Here is a 25648-nt window from a genome sequence, read left to right as displayed (position 1 = left end):
CTGATGTATTCACCACTCTCCAATTACTATGGTTATGGTTGTTAGGTTGTGTTCTTCGTGTTGTTGCTATGTCTGTGTTATATATGCTAGAGACCTGCACGGAATTGAATTTTCAATCCTGCTCCCGACACACCATGCCACAAAGCGCAGATCATCTCAAACATGATAACGAGTTCACTGCACTCAGATGGCCTCCACAGTCAGCAGATCTAGTCCAATAGAGCACCGTTTGGGATGTGGTGAAACAGGAGATGGAAACGGAGAGCAAAATCGCTGAGGAATATTTTCAGCATGTTGTTTGATCTATGCCTCCAAGAATTAAAACATTTCTGAAGCTAGCATGGTGTATATAATAATGAAGTGAGCCCTGTATATGCTATAATGTTCTTTATTAGAGCAAAAGTCAGGAGGCCCTCAAATGGTAAATGAACTCTATGTCACCCTAATCTTTCAGCCTACTGCCTCCCAGCTTCACTATCACTATCCTCTCCATCCAAACAGAAGCGGTGTATGGATGTCTGGATCCTTTTTTCCAGCTGTGAAAGACGTGTCACTCCAGACAGGCTAAGCGATGTAATATTGTTTGTTCAATATGACTCTTTTAGCAGCCTTTAACCAACACCATATGCTCGCTCGGCAGTAGAACAGCACTTCAGCTAACTACTGGAATTCTTTTTTAATTGCCAAAAATCCAAACAGACTCCAGACAGTATTCTTTGAGAAGTAGGAAATTAGAAGCTGAACAGCCTCCCAGGAAGTATAGCCACCTGAAACTGGAATTCTCAGCCATGGATATTTGTTTTATTTAGGATCCCTCTAGTAAAAATGGTTTCAATCATACACCTGGCACAAGCTGATAGCCATAAACACCAATGGGAGAAGCTGAAGGTGAAATGGATGTCAACAGTTTGTCTAAAGATATTGCAGGTTGTGACTGTTTGTGTATCACTTAAATGTGCAAGGCAAAAATAGCAGATCTATTTGAGCCCAAGCCTGGTCCTGGCATGGGCTTGTAGTAAAAATAAAAGTCAGGATGAATTTATCTACATGTGCTCATCATTGTTTGGTCAGCTGTCACTGATTGGAACCTGTAGGCATCCTCTAATATTACAAGTAATCGTGTGAAGGCCCTTGTACTGCATGCTTAGAGAAACACGCTTTAATCTCATTTAGGTCACATACAGGCAGCCATGTTTACTTCACACTGAATGCCAGAGCTTCACTCAGCCAAATGGGGCATGTGCTCTGAATTGTGATCATGCAGTCTGACATTAGTAGAGATAAGCAGCTTATCTCAACTTAGTTACAGAGATCAATCTCTCAAAACAGATAGATGGGAAGCATGCTGACACAAATGCAGGGGATTCTCTGGCGTTAACAATATAGGAAAATGGGGATAATGGCTGCTGCGTATTGAATCCCTTCATGAAGCAGCTTCCCTGTGCAAGAAAGTGAACACAGAAGAGGACAGTCTCACTGACTGTGTGACATACCGATGTATGTTCTGCATACATCACATATATAAAGATTTCATATGCAGGGGGATGTTCCCCTAGTCTCGTGGATTGAGAACTACCTGACAGGCCGACCACAGTTTGTGAGACTGCAGAGCTGTGTGTCTGACACCCTGACCAGCAACACTGGGGCCTCCCAAGGAACTGTGCTGTCTCCCTTTTTATTCACCACATACACAGCTGACTTCCAGTACCACTCTGAGTTGTGTCACCTTCAGAAGTACTCGGATGACACAGCCATAGTTGGTTGTGTGGAGAATAGACGGGAGGATGAGTACAGGGGCCTTGTGAAGTGTTTTGTCAGGTGGTGTGGAGAGAATCACCTGCAGCTGAACGTGGCCAAGATAAAGGAGATGGTGGTGGACTACAGCAGGGATAAGCCCCCGCCCTCCCCAGTCTGTATCAGTGGGAAAGATGTGGACATAGTCTCATTTTACAAGTTCCTGGGTGTCCAACTGGACAATAAACTGGAGTAGTCCACAAACACTGAGGTTACAAGAAGGGCATGAGCAGACTGTACTTCCTGAGGAGACTCAGGTCCTTCAATGTCTGCAGCAGGATGCTCCACATGTTCTACCAGTCTGTCATGGTGAGCACCATCTTCTTTGCTGTGGTGTGCTGGGGATCAGGCAATAAAGCAAAGGACGCCAACAGACTGGACAAACTCATCAAAAAGCCAGGGTCTGATGTTGGCTTTAAGCTTGTCAACCTGGAGGAGGTGGAGTGCTGGCTAAACTGCTGTCAATCATGGACAATCCCTCCCACCCTCTCCACAACACTATCTATCTATCTGTCTGTCTGTCTGTCTGTCTGTCTATCTATCTATCTATCTCAAAACAGCAAAAAGGCCATTAGTGGCAAATTGTCAGGTAACAAATCATTTTACTGAAGGGCCAAGAGTTTTTTTCCCCACAATCTAAGTAAATTTGAGTAAAGAACTGTATACTTGTGGTTCTCTAACTATGGTAGGCTTAATGCTAGTAATACACAGATAAATCCTGTAACAAAAAGTAACAAAAATACCAAATGAATATACATTTCAAAACTGTAGCTCCAAACAGTAACTTCAGATGTGCCTGTCTAATATTCAGCCTTATATATTCCGATCTTGGCCAATGCCCATTATTAAAAAATGACCAAATATCAGCCTGAGTACATCAGCCAACCGATTAATCAGTCAACCTCTACCTGTAATTGGGTTTAATATATCATGCACCGGTGAACATTTTGTACATAAAGCTGATGTAAAAGGTGGGAAAAATGGACAGAAGAAGAATTGAGTGTGTTTGACAAGGACCAAATTGTGATGCATGATGATTGGGTCAGATCATTTCTAAAACTGCAGCTCTTGTAGATTTTTATTTTATTTTTATTTTAGATACTTTAGTAATCCCAGAGGGAAATTGTTTAAGGCTGCTGCCAAGCAGTGTCATACAATGACTAGCAAGGCGCGCCACAGGCTAGGGTGAAGTGTCTTGCCCAAGAACACACAACAGTGACTAGGGAGGAGTCGGGATCAAACCACCAACCTCCTGGTTATTGGACAACCCTGCTATACCACTGCGCCACTGCTGTCCCCAAACATTGTTCCTAGTCTGCAGGGATTAGTACCCATTGAAAGTGGTCCAAGGAATAAAAAGAAGGTCATACAAAAAGTAGGTCTGTAATCTCTAGGTCGACTGGTTGATTTATTGGTTGAGACGGTCTGGCTCGACCAAAATTCTGATTGGTCGACTTTTTGCCACATTAGACCGCAAGACCTGTGGCTTGTTTCACACAGGTTTCACACAGGTCACAGGTCTTGAACACCCCCCTTGTTTTCACTATTTTGGATTAGCCCGACACGCTAGAGACAGATAGATTAAGGAGTGGCAGAACCAAGAACCGGTAGTTTGCAGAATATTTATTTAATTTTGGCTGTTTCACGCCACTCTTGTGCTACTGTGTCAAAGACATCTGGAGTGTGGCAGAATTTAGTAGATGACTGAAAAAAGTACAATGCAAAGTTTGCAAACAACAGTTTGCATTTCACAGCTCGACAACAAACATGGCATACCACCTAAAAACGGTAAGCTAATTCGTCTGCGTTAGCTTTCCCTGTCCGTTTTGAGTATATGAACATATCACAATTGACATATTTCAATGTTTTATTCTAATAATTGTTTTATAACTGTAGGCGCACCCATCTGCAACAACAGCAGCGTCAGTCAGGAATATCCAGACCACGCTGGATGTCCCCTATCATCCAAACGCAAAAATGACATTAGGGTGACATGAGGGTCAAGGTTTTAAGAACTTGTTAAAAGTTTTGGAACCTGGATATACAGTGCCAGCACGCCAGACAATTACGCATGCACTAACTGCAATATATGAGGGACTCAAAGAGAAGGTTTCAGAGTTGATACGACACAGCGAGGAACTGAGTTTGACCACAGATATGTGGACATCGATTCGAATGGAGTCCTATATGGCATTGACTGCCCATTTTATTGATGGAGACTGGAAAGCACAGAGTCTTGTGCTTGAGACGAAACAAATTGAAGAGGCCCACACAGGAAGAAACATCGCTGCACGTCAATCTGAAGTTGCTGATGCATTTGGAATTACAAAAGAAAAGCGAGTGTCTGTTGTATGTGACAATGCGGCTAATGTGGCACTATGTGTGAAAACACAGGAGTCACAGGCATAAAGGAGTCACATGAATGGTCAGAGATGCAGGGCGTCAGGTGCGCTGGGCAAACTTTGCAGCTCTGTATTAATGCTGCGCTCAAACGCTCCAGTATGTTGTGCCGTGGCTGCAGCACGTCATCTTGTGGGACATTTCATGAAGGGGCACAAAGCAAAAACTGGGCTAAAACAGAAGCAGGAGCAGCAAAATGTCCCTCAGCATGAACTTATTCAAGATGTGTCCACGCATTGGAATTCAACATTTTTAATGTTGGAGCGACTGCTGGAGCAATGCTGGCCCATTACCACAGTGCTGTCTGACCCAAACTTTACCAAGAAGAGCGACAGCAGTACACTGGACCTTACTACAGCACACTGGAATGCGGTAGAGGACATTAAAAATGTGCTGAAACCAATGGTAACCCTGACAGAGCTGCTGTCTGAAGAGGATAACACATCACTCTCTGCAACAGTACCCATGCTGGCAAACTTAAAGAAACGTCACCTGGCCATCACAGATGATGACAGCCCCATTACCAAAAAAATGAAAAGCAAGCTGGTTGAAGAAATTGACTGTAGGTGGGAGTTTAAAAACTGAGTGATGATGACTAACAGTGTATACATTACGGCTGCAGTAGTAGACCTTCGATTTAAGCAACTGTCTTTTCAGGATGATGCCAAGCGAGAGGGCCTTTATAAACGTTGCACGGCTGGCAGACCGATTGAGTGCACTCAGTGAGTGACACTGTAACCTGGCGGCGGTTAACATGTCGGCGGTGTGGAGATATTTCAAAGTGAAGGAGAGCGATAACAGGATTGCAGTTTGCAACAAATGTTTAGCCAAATTATCTAGAGGGGGTTTCTCCGCAAGGAACTTTAGCACTACTACATTAATTTGTCACCTAAAAGCCAAACACTATAAGAGAGAGACGGCTGCAGCAGCTAAAAGGAAAGCTGATCACAGGGCGTCCACTCCGTCCGTGGCCGACATCTTTGAAAAGAAAAAAAAAGTTTGCAAAGGACAGTGCCAATGCAAACAGAATCACAAAGAAGACATTTCGGTGCATCCCTACAGGATACACAGTCCATAATAATCTGTTGTGTGTGGGGGCTGTGTTGCTGCAGCCCAGTCAGGGTAGGTGATCATGGTCAATATCATGGTTGATCGGTGTATTATGTGTGGTATTCTATTAATACAATCACACCTGCTAAACAAAGGACAGAAATATGTACTGACACTCAACGAGGCAGCCATGAGGTCTCCACTATAAACAAAATATATTTAGAAGATTTAACACTGAAGTGAAATTAGAAAATGATTGATTGCAGAAGAGCACAGCACCACAGAAAGAAGGCATACTTCCATCCCATTCATATGATAGGCCCCTGTGTCACAGTATAAATAAACAGAAATTGATATCCTTGTAAATAGCTCTGCTGTGACCCCACAATGTCTTAAATAGGTCTTCTGTCTAGATTATGCAACTATGTACAGAGTGTGTGAATATGTATAGTAATGTGTGCACAGACAGTTTATTGTGGGACACTTCTAGGCAGTCATTAAGACATCCTGTCACTGTTAGGACTGTAAGAGGATTTGGACATGGCTGGATGTGTTTACACATGTTTACACAAGTACAAGTACAGTATGTACATGCGCTGACAGACATGTAGTGTTATTTGAGGTTGGGGGTGGTAAGATCTATATTCAGACAGGCAGGGGAAGTCTGATTTTATTACCACTTTACCTAATGGTCCGCCACAAAAATATTGTAAGCTTCACTGTTCAATTACTCATTCTGACCACAGCTAGAAACAAACAAAAAAAGTTTTCATTTCACAGAAACGTGATTTTGGATTTTCAAGACTAGGACATATAATGTTTTTTAGGGATTTGGGTAACATTTTTTTTTTTATTTCATGTAGTCAACCTTTGGTGCTATTATAGATGAAAGTCTGGTCCTGATATAAGGCACAAAAAAGGCTTTTAAAACCTGAGCTGAGACAGAATAGTGCTGACAAGATAGAAGTTATACACATTCGATTTCATTTTAGCCTCAACAAAATGTCTGGCATGCCTGCGTGCATTGGCACTGACTGCAACTTGAATGAAAAAAAGAAAATAAGAAGCCTGGAGGGTGCCCAACGAATGGTTACAAGAGCCTGCTAGGCTTAAATATCAGACAGGAGATTTTACTCATTTCTACATAAACAGATCAGTGAGTCAGTGTTGAGGGAGTGAGGTGTGCGTGTGTGTCTGCATCTGTTCAGTCTCGGCCTTCACTGTTCTGGCCACAATCACAATCACTGCCGACCTCTACACTCCAGTCGTCCAAGTCTTCTTCCCCACGAGAGCTGACATACTCTGGTCTACCGTAATGAACCCGCTGAACCTCACCAGGCCCAGGCATGTATTAGCAATACTGTGAGTGAGGGCAGGCGGACTGCAGGGAGAGAAATAGGGATATATCTGCACTGTATGCCAAAGCTTTGTTCTGGTTAGCTAATCTCTATTTGACTGCTGGAATCACGGAGTATCTTCCAATCTCTGGAGTCTCAGGAATAATCTCAGTTTGTAGGATTTCTCCTCCTATCACATGTTTCACCAGTGTGGGCTTGTTTGTTTACTGCAATATAAAATCCTACACCTCAATTAGAAAATTGAGGTGTAAATTAATCATGGCTACAAGTAGAGAACTACTACTTTTTTTTCTTTCTTTTTTTTACTTCAAATTATTTCGTTTTTTTTAAACAACTGTTCTAAATTGGTTGGTTTTGAATCAAACTGCAATCTTCCAAAGATATTTTCTATATGTTCTGTGTATTAGTCCTGCAGACTGAATAAGCTGTCAGATGGCAGAGCAACATGGTAGCTGAATTGCATGCCACACAAAGTCCTTTGAGACCACTTCCTGGGATCAGTGTTGCATGTCAAACCTACCACAATCTTGCCCTTATTTCCTGTTTAATTCTTCCATACCAGGACTCCGAAAAAGGCAACATTTACCAAAAGACAATGTTTTCAGCCACACTCTCCAGAGTCTGCCCTTGTCATGACATTCGTCAAAACTGAAATGTTCTCAGTCATTAACAGAAATAAAGAGGCAACTAATAAAAATTAACCAAGATGAATTTGAAGTAAAACAATTCGGCATCATCAGCCACTTTTAAAAAACTCACTGAACAGTTTGTCTCTCAAAATTTACCATTCCTCCACTCATGTTCACAGTCTATGATCACACGTAGAAGCCGTATGATTTACGTAACTGCTCTTATGTAATTGTTTTATTATACGTGCTTTTATTGCCCGTGCAGGTGCAGTTTTTACATTTCCACTGTTTTCCTACATTTTGTTTTTTAACTTTGTTCACACATAGATGGACAAAGAAGACATGTCCCAATATGTGTTTGTGTATGTCCCTCCAGAAAGCATTTTGTGTTACAAAGTTTCTTGCAAAAAAGTGATACATGGCATTTCAACACTGATACTGAGCATATCGTTTGCTTCACCAGTAACTCTATGTCTTTAATTGGAGAGGTATTAGATGAGGCCGTATCTAATTGATCTGTTACTCTATAATCAGTAAAGTGAAGAATAGTTATGAGGCCATATCTCTTTTTTACGTTGCTAAAACAGAAAAATGCTGGAAATGGTTTCAACTTTTACTTTAGGCCAAGAAAACTGCAAGACATGGAACATGATGTACTGTAGTATGAACAGCTGAGGAGGAAATGATGGAATGTTAAATTTGAAACTTGCCATGAGGCACAAACTTTTTTTTTCAAAGGTTTAATTCGATCAAACTCAGTCACATTCAAAATGATATATAAACTGGCTTGTCAACACTCCTGAGCAGCTCTTCTGATCTTGCAGAAATAATGGGCCTGCTCTAGTTGAGTCCACATCAAACCACACATTTTATTCTAGTGGGAAATAGCATCTGGATTACTCACACACCTTTAAGGGTTAGAGCTCCCTTACTTTCAGCTGCAGCCTTTGACTTTTGTTGCTGAACCACAATGACAACCATTACAATAGCATTAGTCTATGATTTATGGGCCAGACTGCGATGACAGGGAAGCACTCCTACCTAGCCTAACATCCTAGCCTATAAGCACACATAAACCAAATGGGAATTATGTTAAAGTGCCGCTGATATCTCAGTGCAATAGCTCATCGAGTTGCTGACAAGCACAAAGCTACGCTTGGACATTTGTCTTTGCCCTTTTGTTTATACGCGCTCTTCTTCTTCTATGCACTTGGTTCACTTGAAAAGTGGTAGTAAGGTTGAAAAATGACCTACATTCACAACATTATAGTAGCCTACAGGTTTTTAACCATATGTGTGTTACATCCTATTTCAGAGTTTTCTAATCCTGTATAAAGTAGAAACAACTTATTCATCTTGCCAATGGAAACACCGGCTAAACATTTGTTACATGGTGCTAACATCAGAAATGTAGGTCATACCGGATACATAAACAGGCTTTTTCTATGCAAAACATTTTCACATAATTTTTAGGAGGGTCTGAAAAAGATGAAAAACAAAAAACAGAAATTCTTCTATCATCAGTGGCCTGTTTAAAGAAGCAGACTTACAGAGTTATCTGTTTAACCACTGGGTAAATCCCAGAAACACCTCGACTTGGAACGGGCATTAATGTAAAAAAGACCTGCTCTATTTTCCTCCCGCCAGCCTGCTTTATGAAGCTCAGCAAAACAAGGAGCATTTGTCACATGGACATGTAGCAGCTGTATAAATTATGGCCTCTGTATCCTAGGCAAAATATGTCTAATGAAACTGAATGGTCATCTTTTAATCAAAACTATTCTGAACTACTAAATTGTTCTGGTTCTTCAAGACCTGCGCCACCATCCTGAACCACTATTTTTCCTTGTTGCTCCAAGCTTCTACCAGACCACTGTGCTCTAAACCAAGGGTTGCCAAAGTGGGGGTCAGGACCCCCCTGGGGGAATGAATTGTATGTCTTACTGATAAAAGCAGTGATGCCCTTTGGTTCTACATATTTATGCTCTGACCTACATAAACAATAAATACAGATCGCGACTGAACATGGAGGATGATCTCTAAGCGGCCGTCTCCAAAATTAGACCCAGAGTGGACCTGATTTGCTCCATGCACAGTGCACACATTAGGTGAGCTGTTTTGAACGCAACAGTACAGGAGTCAGCAGCACATTACGCATGCATATACGATGAATAATTAATGTTTAATGTTTATGATTTTGTTTTGTTATTTCCTACAAAACATGGGTTATTTTCCAAAGGACACCGATGTATTAGTTTGGTTCGGCACACACCGCACACAGGCTTAACAGGGCTGTTTGTATGCATCTTGTTATGTTTCGTTTGTTTATTATTGGGTTAACTTTTAATGTCACGCATTTGTAGCAAACGGCTAAATGCTGTGATTACTGGGTTTGATTCTGCATTGTTAACCCCATTAAAACAGGGCTCTAGAGTGCAACCATTTTGGTTGCACATGCGACCTAATTTCTCAATGGTGCAACCAAAAAATATCTGAGGTCGCACCAGTGCGACCAGCTGTTAGAGGGAGATACATTCTCCCTTTCCTGTGGTTCAACAGACACATCAGGCTCATATCGTGGTCTAAACCAATCAGAGACAGTGAAGGGTGGGACCCCGCATACATCTGCAGTCAGGCCCAGACTGTCTGCCGAAAATCCAGAAGAAGAAAAATACGGACATATGCTGCGCAGAGCTGATGCTGTGTGCTAAAGCTTGTTCCATACTCCACGAGAACAGAAAAATCTGTTACCCGAGGTGACGAGAACAAGAACAAAGTTCGTTTCCGTACTGACTTTTGTGTGTAGAACTCCTAATACGGCCCTCCAACTGCACCGCACAGACAGACAGGTTTTAAAGACGTTTCGCTGCTGAACAGCAGGAACCGCAGTTTAGGTGAACATGCAGCGGAGGAGGAATAGCTGTTGCTACTATGCGGGTTTTGCTAATTTGCTGTTTACCTGAATGAGTGATGATAACGAGCCGGTAATGTTCAGGGAGTGGGCGTGACGTGCTCGTAGCATTATAACAGACTGAACAACAGGTCTGACAGACAGTATTATTTGACCTGTGTGGTTCCATCCATGAAGGCTGATTCACTCTGACTGACAGCAGTCAGCTAGTTTTAAGGAGTTATAGAACATGGTTAAATGACGAATGCCCATTTAAAAAATATTGTTATTATCCTGCTATAGCAGAGAATATTTAGCATACAGCTAAAACTGTAACAGACAGAATGAAAAGTCTGTCAGCTGGAGCTTTAGAAAGAGAGGAGACACAGAGGCAGAGAGGAAGAAGTGAGGAAGATGAGAGAAGAGATACTGTAGCTACATTATAAACGTGTTGAAGAAAACAAAATATATATCTCAATCACAACTATTAAATAAATAATGGTGAATATGATTTTTTAATTCGCGAACAAGGTTAAAGGTAGGGTAGGAGATTTTGAAAACTCAGTGAGAGTCAGCCAGATTTTGAAAGTAAACACACGCCCCTTTCTCTCGGAGCTCATCCCGAAGCCACGCCCCCCAGTCTGTGACTTCGGCCATCATGCACGTACCTCTCTGGTGCGTGCAGAGCAGGAAGAGAGTGACAACCAGCCAACTCTACACACATTTGCTGTTCAGGAATCCTGCATGATGAAAACACTAAACAATAATGGTGTGAATGGCAGAGGTGCAAAGAGAAAATTACTTCTTTTCAAAAAGAACATTGCTGCAACTGCTGCTACAGTTTACTAAAGATCATGTGGACAAGACATAGTGCTGCTGGGAAAATATTGTGTGGACAGATAAGACTAATAAACCACAGCACTTCAGTGTAAGAATCTTATTGCATCTGTGAAGCATGGCTGTGGTAGTATTAAGGTTTAGGCCTGTTTTGTTCCATCTTGTTGATGCAGACACTACAACAAATTCTAAATTATACCAGCAAATTCTGAAAAAGTCATCAAAAGAATTGTTAAAAAAACGAATATGGTTAATGTTTTGGAATGGTAAAGTTGGTAAAGTCCTGAGCTTAATTCAACTGAAATGTGGTGAAAGCACCTGAAACTATCAGTTCATGAGAAGAAACTATCCAGCTGTTCTGTGTTGGGGAATGGGTTAAAATTCCTCCAAGCTGGGCTTTATAGCCTGGATACGGCTCCTTTACTCCTCTCCGCTGTCCTCAGTACGCACTAATTGCAATTTCTCTGACTACTTCTCTCTCCATAGGGGCACCAGACAGGGCTGTCCCCTGTCCCCTCTTCTTTTTGCAGTGGCAATAGAACCGCTGGCCATTGCGCTCCGTGCTTTGCCGACTTTCAAGGGAATCTCACGCCATGGTATACAACAAAAAGTGTCTCTGTACGCCGACGATCTTCTTCTATTTGTCTCTAAGCCACTTGAGTCTATGCCAAACATCCTTAAGACATTAGATTGTTTTGGTGCAATATCAGGATATAAACTCAATTTAGAAAAGAGTGAAATCTTTCCTGTTAACAAATCTGCCAGTATGAATCTACTTTCACAGCTTCCATTCAGAGTGGCAAAGGATGGTTTTAGATACCTTGGCGTCGCAGTTAGTCCAAAGTATAAAGATCTTTTTGACGTAAACTTTAATACACTACTTGCACAGACTAAAGATGATCTTAATCGATGGTCGATCCTCCCTCTATCGTTAGCAGGTAGAATAAATTCAGTCAAAATGAACGTTCTCCCTAAATTCCTCTATTTTTTCCAGTGTATTTCAGTTTTTATTCCAAAATCTTTCTTTCATAGCTTAGACTCGGTAATTTTACAGTTTATTAACAAAAAGGTCCCACGACTACGGAAGACAGTCTTGCAAAAGCCTAAGGGAGATGGGGGGATGGCCTTGCCTAATTTTACTTACTATTACTGGGCAGCCAACTTGCAGATAGTTATGTACTGGATGCGAGCAAATCCGGATACGTCACCTGCCTGGTGCCGGATGGAGGCCCTGTCATGCGCACCCACCACTTTATGTGCCTTAGTTACATGCTCCCCTATTCTAACTAACTTTAAATTTGGGAAAAACACACTTGTAACATCCACTTTACGTATTTGGAAGCAACTCTGCAAGCATTTAGGGGTCAAGACGCCATCGCTTTGTATGCCAATTAGTTATAATCCTTTGTTTCCTCCTTCATTGCAAGATGGTGCTTTTATGCTGTGGTGCGAGAGGGGCATATGTACTGTCAGGGACTTATTTGTAGAGGGTGTCTTTGCTACCTTTGAACAGCTATCTGACAAGTTTGACCTCCCCCAATCTCACTTTTTCAGGTATTTGCAAGTGAGACATTTTTATAGAAAGACATTTAAAGATTTTCCACATATCCCAGCAGATATTCCTACTGATAGAATTTTTAAGTTACCCCTGATGATGAGTGGTGTTGTATCTACACTTTATAATGTTTTACTATCTCTTTGCTCCCCCTCTGATGAGACTCTTTTAGCTCTTTGGTCCCAGGATTTAGGTAAAGACCTGACGCCTATCTGGGGGACTATTCTCGGTCGGGTCCATTCATCGTCAATATGTGACCTAGACCCATGCCCTGTTGCCACCTTATCTGGGGTCCTACCTGACACTATTAAACTTTCTAACTCTAAGTCAGACTTTGCTGCATTTCTTTTTCTTATTGCCCGGCGTTTAATCTTAAGACACTGGAAATCTCAGCACCCACCTTCTTATACTCTCTGGATTAGGGATGCTCTAATGTTCTCGAAGCTTGAAAGGATAAGACACCTCAAGCGGGGTGCAGTGTCCAAATTTGATGCACTTTGGCAGCCCTTTCTTTTGCATGTTGACTCACTAATCTTACAACCACCATTAAACTAACCTAAAGTATTACACATTCCTCCTCACACTGATTGTGTATGGGATTTGAGAGGGACACCCCCCCCCCTTTTTTTTTTTTTTAGTACTATTAATTTATTTATTTATTTATTTATTTATTTATTTATTTTGTGTTGTTTTGTTTTGTGAAAAATAAATCTCTGTTAGTTAACACAGCTTGGGCCGGGTGGGATGGGATGGGATGGGTAATAAAAATGGACAGTGGTCTGAAATTTGATGTGCAGATCAAATCAGTTGTCAAGTCCAGTTTTTATCATTTACGACAACTAGCCAAAGTCAAGCCATTTTTACCAAGACATCACTTCGAGATTTTAATCCATGCTTTTATCTCATGTAGACTTGACTACTGTAATGCACTTTATGTTGGGCTCAGCCAGACGCTGCTGTCTCGTCTGCAATTAATTCAAAACGCTGCAGCCCGTCTTTTAACAGGTACCAAAAAATTTGAGCACATCACTCCGGTTTTAGCTTCCATTCATTGGCTCCCAGTGCATTTTAGGATTGATTTTAAAATTCTTTTATTTGTTTTTAAATGTCTTAATGGCCTCGCCCCACAGTATCTGTCTGACCTGCTTCAGCCATACACTCCCTCACACTCTCTCAGGTCGGCAGATCAGTCTCTTTTAATAGTCCCACAAACAAAGAGGAAATCTAGAGGGGATCGTGCTTTCGCAGTCACTGTCCCCAAACTATGGAACAATCTGCCCCTGCACATTAGGCAGACTGACTCTCTTGTAGCTTTTAAATCCTCTTTGAAAACATACCTTTTCTCTTTGGCTTTTAACTCAGTCTGAGATGTTGACTTTTACTGTTTTATGTTTTTACTATGTTTTTATTGTTCTTTTTATCTTCATGTGTTTTATATGCTTTTGTATTTGTGGACAGCACTTTGGCCAACTTGGTTGATTTTAAAGTGCTCTATAAATAAAGTTGAGTTGAGTTGAGTTGAGTAAGGTGTGAGAATGTAAGAATCACTTATTGAAATCCTATGTTTGACTGTGTGATAATTGGGAAAGGGTTCTGTTTTGTACTTCTCAAAATTTCAATAAAAAAACCATGGGAAAAAAAAATCCCTCCAAGCTGTTGTTAAAAAATTATTAGCAGTTGTGGGAAACATTTAGTTGGTGTTACAGCTGCAAAAGGGGAAATATATTCATTTTTTGGATCATATTTATGCAGGAATACAGAAAAATATGCTGCATTCTTTTCTCTACAATGTGAACCTCTAAATTACACAAATGCCTTGACATGATGTTATACAGTAAACAATGTGGTTTTGAATAATTACCAGAGTGCATACAAATTCCTGCAGATCTGAATCAGACAGACAACAGAGCTCAGCTTTTACAGATAAAAACTGTAGAGAATTACTCCACATGTACAAGCAACATGTATTGCTATGATCTTAAATGGCTCCAAATGCATTTTAAGGCTTCTTGTAACAAAATAAATCTTGTTTGTTTACACCATAAGAAGAATCCTTGATTTTCTATTCCATTGAATAACCAGTCTGTTGCCAGAACCAATAGAAGAATAGCTCCTTGTGGGAGATAAATCCCTTCTGCAAATTGAGAGCAGCTTTCGAGGACACAGATCTGGGAGCAATTACTCGTGCCTGTGCAGGGCATAAAAAACTCCTCTTGACATTTTACAGAGTGCGTGTACAACACAACACAAGAAAATGTATTCATTAACGCGCTTGAAATATCATTCATCGTCTGACATGTGCCAACATTAATGGGACGCAGCGCCAGCTCTCTTCGGATGTTTCCATCAACGTGCTGCCGTAACACTGGGCTGAGAAGGAGGAGGAATGTTCAGAGTCGCAATTCAAAAATTGGACCTGACAAGGTGTTGGGGCCATTTTTACCATGTCTGATAACTGCACATTCTCCAGTCGTCTGCTGCAGTGACAGGAAAAACAAACTAAAAGTTAACCACAGCCGGATTTTAGCTCATATGAAAGCACAGAGAGAAATTCTACCTATTATTGCACTGTTGTACAGTGTTAATGAGTGTACTGGTCAGGCAATAACCCCTACTCCTCACAAAAACACAGACAGCAGTCCCTCTGTTAATATTAGCTGGCTGCAGGCCCCACCATTTACCGTGTATTAAACACACTGTCTTTGTGATCATCAACAGATGCAGCCTCCTAGCAGCCTGGTGCAACGTTTGACTAAAACCATACTGGTGGATTCCAATCATAAACAATGAGACGGTGTGAAGCAAAAACACTATAGTGAGGACTGATTCCTTATATTAGACCGTCTCTGTTCTCTCAACATCTCCATCTATCCAAAAGGGGAAGAAAACAAGTATGAGCAGAGAGTATCACTGCTTGAATCTCTCCCAAAACCTTATCTAAACAGACACACTACACCACAAGTGGAGCTGTTGGAAACAGCACAATCATGACGAGAAGTACAAAGCACAAACCTATCATACAACTCACTGTCATACTTGAACTTGTACTCAATGGATGAAACAATTTCTAAAATTGCTCAAATGCTAACCTTTTCTATAAAATTACAGCATCTGCAATTCAACAGTGGAATTATTTTGCTATTAACAAACATCTCCAATTTGATGATCGGATTAAGTTTAGATATAGGTAATCATTTTTAGGATTCTAAAACACAGCTGCTGAAACCCAGGATTGACCAAGAACCTTCAGATCTTCAGTCAACCAATCTCCCAACTGAGCTATATCACTGCAGAAAAGGAACATCTTTACAGTCAAAAGTCAAAACAGAACAAAAAAACGAGCATCCTGTAAGATATTTCTTTTCATTGGATATAATGTGGTTACTGAATACTTCAAATGTGGGACCCTAAAGTGGTAAAGCCTCTATGGCTGTATATGTTACACATTTTGACAACACAACAAAATTTGTTCTTTAATTGTTAAAAGAGTGCTAGTGGCAGGATATCACTACTAAAATATCACAGAGCTGCCGAAACCCGGGATGAACCAGGGACCTTTAGATCTTCAGTCTAACGCTCTCCCAACTGAGCTATTTTGGCCCAGAAAAAATAATGTTCGGCAAAAAGGTATGTGTGAAGATAAAAACCTGCCTCCAATTTTTTAGATGTGTTCCAATGCTAAGAACTGAGATAAACAAGCCCAAGACCAGTCTAACGCTTTCCCAACTGAGCTAATTTAGCTTAGAAAAGGTGAGTTCTGGCAATCAACAGAGGGAACAGGAATGAGAATTGTATTGCTGCATTTACTGCTTCTAAAGACTCATAATAGTAGTCGATATAGCTTGTTACATACTCTATGAGAATGGTGAAACTTGTTCAAGATGGCTAAAAAAAAAAAAGCACTGCGTTGGGAGGTCTTGCTGTTTGTTTTGACATTGACATTGTTGACAATGTTAGGAAAATAAAAGAACTGCTGCCGAAATCCAGGAATGAACCAGGGACCTTTAGATCTTCAGTCTAACGCTCTCCCTGAGGTATTTCGGCCCAGAAAGGATGCAGACGCAGCTGAGACTGCTGCATGAAGCCACTGTCGACTGACCGCCTGTGAGTGTTTTGGGGTGAGGGAGGAGCTTACGGTCACATATCATATCCTGAACCGAACAAACACACGCCCCAAACCAAGACATGTGTACCAAACAGTTCAGATTGTTTTTCCTGAACTGTCCCCCATGCCTAGTCCTGAAGTGAAAGCGCAGAAGCTTCTGCTCCTCCATGCGATGGTACCCTCTGTTAAACAGTCCCAGATGGTCTACACAAGCTTACTGTTGAGTCATTTGTGCCTGCAGCAGTGCTTTGTGGTGTATGATAGCACGCTCACAAAATGTTAAAATTGATGCAATGGTTCATTTAAGGCTCTGTATGGATGATTTCTTAATATTCTGTTGCAGTTTTGGAATTGGGATTTTTATTTCTGAATTGGTTTTATGGTGACCTGCATGATATCAATGTAAGGATGCTGCATTGTATATAACAGCGATAGACTGACACCTAAAGTGTAGCCACAAAATTCATGCATAAATTAACACACAAACAAGTCTAAATATGATGGTGTTTTCTTCTTTCCAAGATTTAGTGGGTAAGAAGTACATTCCCAAGTTGTTGACATGTACACCTTATGTTTCAGCTCAAAGACAGGGAGGAAAGCTGAGACAGAATTAAAAGAACAAAAAGCAACCGTTTTAAAAGAGTCGATATAAATACAAAAATGCAGCAGGCAAAAACAAAAATAAGGGAACAAGCTGGGGCAAAACTAAACAAAAATTAAACAATGCAAGAACCAGCATGAATTGCAGGAACTCAGATTTGTTCACATTTGGCCCACATTCCCTTTGTTTTAGCATCATGCTTATTCTTTTGTACATTTTACATATGTATGAGTACCCAGTGTTTCCCCTACCATTATATTAGGGGTTCGGGTGATGGTCTGCCATAGTAACACATTGCAATTTTCAAAGAATTCCCTCTAGAAATCTTAACTTTCATCAACAAATGTAAGGTCAGAAAAGTTGAGTAAAGAGACCTTTGTGAATGAGCCTGCACATTTTATTGCTCTGTCTTAATAACTATTAAGAAAAACAGGTCTATCATCGCATGTCCAAGACCCTCATTTGGCTACATACTCTGACCAGCAAAAAAATATATTGCGCAGTATGTGCAAATCAGTGACGCCATGTTCTGGGTTAATGCAAGTAGAATCATAGGCTGTACTTACTGTTGCTGGATGTGTTGCTGGATGTAATGGGGCCTCACATACTGTGGGGCAGGCTTGACAGTTAGCTTCATCTGACCCTTGTTGCCAGATGGAGGCGGGGCAGAGGCGTGAACACTGGGAGACACTTGCTGAGGTATGGGCCGCTGTGGTATTACGTTGTGCCCGTTAGTGTGGCCGGTGGTTTGTCCATTTGTGTGACCAGGGGTGTGCCTGTTGGTGGGTCCATTACCAGGCAGCGCTGGAAACGGGGGCATAGCCACCGTATTCTGCTCGCATGCCTTCCCCTTTGAGCCAGGTTTGCAGACGCAGAGCTGAGGCCTGAGGCACATTCCTCCGTTCTGGCACTGCGGGATGCAGTTGGCTACAAAACAGACAAAGAAGAAGAAAAGAAAAATACATTTAGAAGCAATGGCCTAAGCTCCGCCCACACAAAAACAGTACAATGTACTCCTCTAAATCTTTCCTATGCAGACTGATATATGAAACTCAAATGGAAACATTAACCTCTTAAACTTTATATTATAGTTAGAGAACAATCAAATGCGCTAACTGGGTGGTGTTTTAATATGCTGCCATAAAGGTGATGTACAGTGAGCTAAGCTGACAACAGTGCTCTCAATCATCAGTTTATGGGAATTATGATTAACTGCAGTCAGTTCCCTTTGATAATCTAGTGATGAACAGTCTTCTAGTTATGGTCTATGTGGACTGCTGTGAGCCAGGATGCTTAGCGCATTCTGGCCATGATCACATCAACAAGAGCAACAGAGTGATAAAACGACTGATGAGATCAACGGTCCTTACTCAACTGTTTTGCACTTGCAGGCCAACACCTGGGCATACACTGTAAAATTTAAGCTAATATTTTTATGTGTGGGGAGGGAGGACTTGGCATCCTGATTGGCCATTAGGTGCTTAGTTGAATTCCTCACATCGTACATTTTCATTGGGCATCAATTTAGTCACTTCAGTGGGTTTTTTCTCATTGCAAGTCAGGTTAATCAGGCTGCATTGGTGTTTATTCATATCCTGAGTGATGTGAACAAGAAAATCATTAGTAAGAAAAAGCCACAATTCTTCTGCTTAGCATTATTAGCAATGCTAGCAAACAATCATCAACCTGCCAATCAGGTGACACACTGATTTGTTAAATTCTTATGATGCATGCACAGCTTAAAAATGTACAGATGAAGGGAATCAATGCTTGGCAAGGGAAATAAATATTTAAATTCAAATTTAAAAGACAAGTTTGATATATTCGATTGAAAAAAAAACACAAATCAACACAAAGACATACAAGCAGAAGCAAACTGGAAAACAAAACCAAATCTTTTTGTTTGTTTATATTTTGATAATTTGTTCTCATTGAAATAAAAAAAGTTTAGGGACAGCCGTGAAGAGTGTCATCGACACAACGTAAAACGGAAACTTTAGGAAGATCACGTAAAGATAAGAGAATCAGGCTGAGATCTGAGCCGTGGGACGCTATAATGTATATACAGATTTATTCCTCAAAAAGACTTTATGTACAAAATCATGAAGACACAGACCCAAACAAAACAATAGTTATATTACCAAGCTGTTTAAGTATTAAGATTGTTCAAATAACAAACAGCTTCTTATTTCTACAAACATTTTTTAGGGAGCTCACAATTAACCGATTCTAGCCAAAAAAATGTCTGTTTACTGGACCAATAATAAAATTGTGAGCTTATGTGTGTGTGCCTGCATGTTTTTGTGCATGGGAGACCAGCAAAAAGCCTGTAATTACACAAGACTCTAGTCTCCCTAAGCAGATGATAGGGGTATTCATTTATCAACTACAAAGCTCACCTCACAGGCAACATGGCATTGGTTCATGCATGCATGTTTTTGTTAAACCATAAAAAGCTGATGGAAGATAAAACACATGCATCTGGAGCTTCCACTGACTACATTCTCTGCTAATACTATACTGATGAATTCACTGATGCAGCAAGTTATAACTCTTAACTAAAATGGTGAGGAATCTCTTTCTTCCTCCAAAGGTCTAAACTTGTAACTGGCTTACACAAGGATAGAAGCACTGGAACACACAAACACACACCCTACACTCAAATGATAAGCTCTGCTGAAAGCATTTCAGGACATGTGAGTGTGGTTTTCTGTTTCATATTCCTGTTTGTGTGTGTCAGTTTAACTATGTTAAATTGAAGGGTGAGGAGGGTTGAAGGAAGCCATTTATTTTAAACTAGAAAAACTATAAACATAGTAGTGCTGACGCCACCCATCAGGAACTTACAATACCGTACCCCCCATGATGTTTCATTACAATTCATACCCTTCTATATGGAAAGTAGATGCTATTGAGTGTTCAACACCACAAATCCAGCCAACCAGATCGAGCAGGCCAAGTAAAGCACAAACAATCTAGTCAGTTTTCAAAATAAAACACTAGAAGTAGCCAACACAACCGGTGGGATTCCAGCCTTAGGAGGAGGAGGAGTAGATGGAATAGGGGCAAGCGAGAACACAATTATTTAATTTATTTTTTTTTATTTTAGATACTGTATTAATCCCAGAGGGAAATTCGTTACGGCTGCTGCACAAGCAGTGTCATACAATGACTAGCAAGGCGTGCCACAGGCTAGGGTGAAGTGTCTTGCCCAAGAACACACAACAGTGACTAGGGAGGAGTTGGGATCAAACCACCAACCTTCCGGTTATTGGACAACCCTGCTATCCCACTGCACCACTGTTGCCCCCCAAAAAATTACCCACCATGTATTGTAACAGAACACATTCCTCTTGTAAGAGCATTTTAGTTAATCAATTCTGTTATAATCACAAAAAGATCTGTTTAGTTCAAATATACACATCAGTTCAATCCATACACAGGTTTAGTTGTTCAGTTCAGTATCCTTTCCGATGGTGGCCCGAGCAAACCCCAAAAGATAATAATAAAATTTTGAGCTCTGACAAATAATACACTAAATAAAATAATATATAATAACAAATAAATGAAACAAAGTTTTTAGTGTTTATCTGTGTGATGTGTTTAATGTAGTTCTTAAGTATACCTGACTGGCCAATGACCCTAAGCACATTCCAATCTTGTGGCAAGCCAGCCCTATCACATTTTGACCTCCATGTTAAAATGTCCAACTTTACAGACTTTCAGTCTTCATAGATAATTGACACTGTATGGGGTTAATTTTCGTATAACTCTCCAAAATTATCCAGTTTTGCATAATTTAGGGCAAGGTCAATTTGAGTGACAGATATTTGGATTACCTGAGATACAGGCTGACTCCGACAGCAAACAAAAGATGAGCACAATTTCTCTAATCGCTTCAGAAACCTAGGGGTGACATCACAGAAGGTTCAGCCATCTTTAGTTAAAGTCTATTTAGGTTTCTCACCACTAATCTACCATCAATTAGCTAGTTTATATAAGAATTACTGCACATTTACAACAAACCTTGAAATCTAAACTGTTATATCATACAAAGTGTTGCACAATTTATAATCTAACATCAACAGCAGTCTCTGTTTTCTCATATCCGTTCCACCAAAAGATTACCTCAAAGGTGACATCATTGCTGTCTCTGCCCCCAAGAGCTAACTTATGTTAGCACTTTAAAACCACCCCGTTGTTAATTTTCCACTTAGGGTGAAGCTTTTTAGCTTTCTTTTCCAACCAGTGTGAATACACCCCACCACCACCACCACCACCCCCCACATGCACACACACACACACACCCCAATCTGTGGCCTGGAGCTGAAGTTGCCATCTGTTCTGTGAATAGTTTTCTCTCAGACTGAGGTCAGCAACATAAGAGGTCTGTTCTGTGACGAGGGTGACAGAGTAAGTGATGGTAATTTACTTGTTAGCCGGGGACAGGAAATAGATCAGTCATGCTGATACCCTCGCCCTTTTTGATCAAACCGCGCTGGGCCTGGTGTTCGGGTAGCGCCTGCGTACACTCACTGAGGTCCACAGAAAAAAAAAAGCAAGTACGTGTGGCGTACAGACTCAAGGTGAGAAGCAGAAACTGTGAGGCATAATGATTTTCTTTGTGTCACTGTCTTGATGCAAGACCTTAAAATTCCACTGTGCAGGAAAGAAAATTGCTCAGACTTTATGGGTAACAGCAACAGCCTGTTTAACCTTGCATGGGGCTGGGACAGATGTTCACTGAATTCAGAAGCAGGTAGGAGTGGAAAGATATGACAGCGATATATGAGGTATTGAATTCCACATTATCTGAGTCACTGCTGGCCTCAGAGTTAAGATTAACCCTCTGGGCACCCTTTGATTTTGGCTACGTTCGGACCCCTAGGGCCCAAATGTGTACCTCTCTTAAAAGTGCTATAACAATGCCATATATAATTTTTTTTTCATTTTTTTTTATTTCTTTTCAGCAATGTCAGACCTAACTATAGATATACAATTTTCTATATTTTTGTATGTTTTTGTGTTATTTTTGTCATACAAATATGTAATTCATAAACAGTAAAACTGAAAATATGCAAGATTTTTAAAAACTGAGGTGCCAAGTGGGTCACTTCATATGAGGAATTTACAGCCTTGACTAAGTCAATAATTGATAACAAAATTGATTTTGATGCATTATTATTATTGCAGTAATAAGCCATTATTCCAAAAAATCACACTCGGACCCCTAGGGCCCAAATGTGTACCTCTCTTAAAAGTGCTATAACAATGCCATATATAAATATTTTTTTTTCATTTTTTTAAATTTCTTTTCAGCAATGTCAGACCTATCCATAGATATACAATTTTCTATATGTTTTATGTGTTGGGTGATGGTGGGGGGGGGTGTTCTGGAGCCTATCCCAGCTAACTTCGGGTGAGAGGCGGGTTACACCCTGCACAGGTCACCAGTCCATCGCAGGGCAACACAGACAAACAACCATTCACACTCACACTCACACCTACAGGCAGTTTAGAGTGACCAATTAACCTAACTTGTCTTAGAATGTGGAGGGAGCCATGAGTACCCGGAGAGAACCCACGCAGGCACAGGGAGAACATGCAAATTCCACACAAAATCGCCACCCCAGTCAGAATGGAACCAGGAACCTTCTTGCTGTCCTCTTGCAGTCCTCTGCCGCAGCATGGTGGTGCATCATGATGCATTTTGCAGACATGGGCCCCGCATTTGGCACAGTAGCTCCACACTGGAAGCACAAAGTGTCAATGCATGTCCTCAGGAAAACAAAAGGTTAAAGGTGCTCTAGAGGCTACTGATCATCCTGACCTCAGAGCAAAATGTGACAAATAGACACCTTTGTTCATTAGTGGGAGCATCACTTTGCAAGGGTGTAGTAGCATGGACGGAGGGGGCATGTCCCCACCAATAATTTGATCACCTCCTAAACAATAACAGATTCTCATTGGGTGCAGGAGGGGTTAAATTTCATTGGAATCTTAGGCCCCCACCAATGTCAAACGCAAATCTACACCCTTGTCACTTTACCATTTTTGGAACTCCAGTGAAATCTCCAGTTGCTGTCATCCATTTCCTCCGCTTGTTCTTCTTCCTCTTCCTCCTCTTCCTCTTCCTCCTCTTGCTCTTCTTCTCCCTCTTCCTCCCCAGTGGTGCTGCCAAGGTCCTCCTCTGGACAAAATTCCTATGCGGATACCTCCTGGCTGTCAGAGGATGATGTGTTTTAATCAGTGGCCTTGGGGGACCTCAAAATGGCAGCAAGTGCCTCTTCAAAATTTAATCTCCTCTTCATGGTTGTTCGTGGTGGCATGACTGGCCAGATAAACTGTACAATGTTCTTCTAGACTTCAAAGATGCACCTACATAAACATGGTGCACACATCCAATAGGAGAACGGACCCTCTGTATGATCTATCTTTTCATCATTTGAATTTACGTGCACGCACACACGTGCACGCACACATGCACACGCGTGCACACACACATGTGCACACACGCACATACACACAATATATTCTCAGCAACACTAACACCACTTGTTTATCAACAGAGCTTGATTTTTTAGACCTTGATTTAACACACACTCACTCACACACACACTCACATGTACGATATGATTCTCTATTGTCTTTTATATCAAGCTGAACACACCAAAACCATTTTTATGAAGTTCAGTCATTTTATTTCCTTGCATTTTGCAAGGTAATAGAAGTAGGTCTTTATAAAAACTGTATAACTTTATAAACCCCCCCCCTCCCCCATTGTGGGTTAAAGGGGTCATAACACCTAAAATGTGTGTTTTTTTTTTTTTAAAGGAAAACGTTCAAAACTATAAGGGATATGTGGGGAAAACATAATAATATGTTTTTTTTTGAAGATTTGCTGATATAATGGGAGTCAATTGGCCAAACGTGTACCTAAGGGTGCCGAACGTAACAAAAAAGTTTATCTCCCATTGTGTACAACTTGCGAAAGTGGGGACAATTGATTTTTGTAAATAATCATAAAAAAATATCCCTGGCCAAGTTTTGTACATTTATCCTTTAAACGGACGGAGATATTGAGAACCAAAATACAAAAAAAGCAAAATGTACACGTTTGGGCCCTAGGATGCCCAGAGGGTTAAACCGGGATAAGACTGTATGTTAGGACGCTGAAGGCCTCGCTAATCCTTTGGGCCAGAGGTAAGACTTGTCTTTCTGTTGGGTTGCTATGACACTATAGAAATCCAATCATGTTACAAATCAAAGTTAGAGTAAAGCACTGACTGCAACATGATGTTCATCTTAAAGTAAATGACCACTTAGACTGACAAAAAGCCTAACCTGCCTGCTTTAGAGTAACAATTTGTGGCTACTGTGTTTACATTGACTTCATACTAGTTTCTTGTTACCGCTCATCACTGAAGTAGTGGATTTACAAATCAGAACAACTGTTCCCTAACTGTAAGCTTGGTGGTTCGATCCTTGACCCTGTTTGCATCCTAGCGTGTCCCTGAGCAAGATTATTAACCTTAAGTTGATCCTAACTGTTGTACTATTAGCTTGTGTGAAGCAGTGTAAAGTTCTTTGCATATGCAGACCATTTACCATTTTCTATGTTTTTTGGACATTATAAAAATCACAATTATACAAATTAAGTAAAATAGCTGTAACCATCATTAGAACTCTTTGGTGACTGGTGAACTTTCTATGACGGTTAAAAGTTGCCGCAGCTTAGGCGGTAAATAGGTGTTAATTTCTACATCTAAATACAATTAACCTTTAGATTTACCCAAATATTTGGATTCAGAGACATGATGCAAGATGTCAGTAATATTTTTATATAAAAGCTTTAGATATAAAGCAAGTCAAAAAAAGTCACACTGCAACCTTCACTATCTTGTGGGTGCTTATCTTAATAGTGATGCACTAGTATTTCATTGGTTCACACAGACACAATGCCTGGCTGGATGAATGAAGCTATTGATATGAGCAAAGCACGTTCCTCATGCTAACATCCAGGCCTTCTCTGGGCTTATGTGTAATTGGAATTCCTTGGTACATCATAGCCCCTAGGTGTGTGTTAAATCTCTGGCTCTGTTGTGCATTCTTTGCATACACTGCCTCTTCCCATTCTGAAAACCACTGTGTCCTTTCTTTACAAAAAAATGAGATTGAGGAACTAACCACGCTGATCATATCTGAGAAGATCTGTCTCTTCTGTTGACAATGAGACTGAATAACTCTGGAGAATACAGAGTGCTGTGACTACCTGCAGAGGGCCACTGCAGGAAATGAATCTATTGTTGGATAACTAATTCAGAGAGCTTGTGTCTGCCACGCTGGTTAAGTGGGGTGAAGATCTAGACACAATACCCGGCAAATGTCAGGTCTTAATGGACTTGACTCCTCCATTGCCCCGTGACCTG

General features: G+C 40.8%; 1 protein-coding gene across 5 annotated transcripts in view; it reads right to left on the bottom strand.

Annotated features, from left to right (window-relative positions):
• Positions 1 to 25648, bottom strand: part of ltbp1 (latent transforming growth factor beta binding protein 1) — a 119359-nt gene that overhangs the window by 76273 nt on the left and 17438 nt on the right. For all 5 annotated transcript variants that reach the window (XM_028423004.1, XM_028423005.1, XM_028423006.1 and 2 more), the window contains exon 3: positions 17786 to 18146. In XM_028423004.1, coding sequence (XP_028278805.1) covers positions 17786 to 18146 — 361 coding nt within the window. The remainder of the gene's footprint in view (positions 1 to 17785; positions 18147 to 25648) is intronic.

Source organism: Parambassis ranga, chromosome 15 (assembly GCF_900634625.1).
Source record: "Parambassis ranga chromosome 15, fParRan2.1, whole genome shotgun sequence".
Classification (NCBI taxonomy): Eukaryota; Metazoa; Chordata; class Actinopteri; family Ambassidae; genus Parambassis; species Parambassis ranga.
Note: the sequence above shows the minus strand (reverse complement) of the source record. Positions and strands in the feature narration are given on the sequence as shown.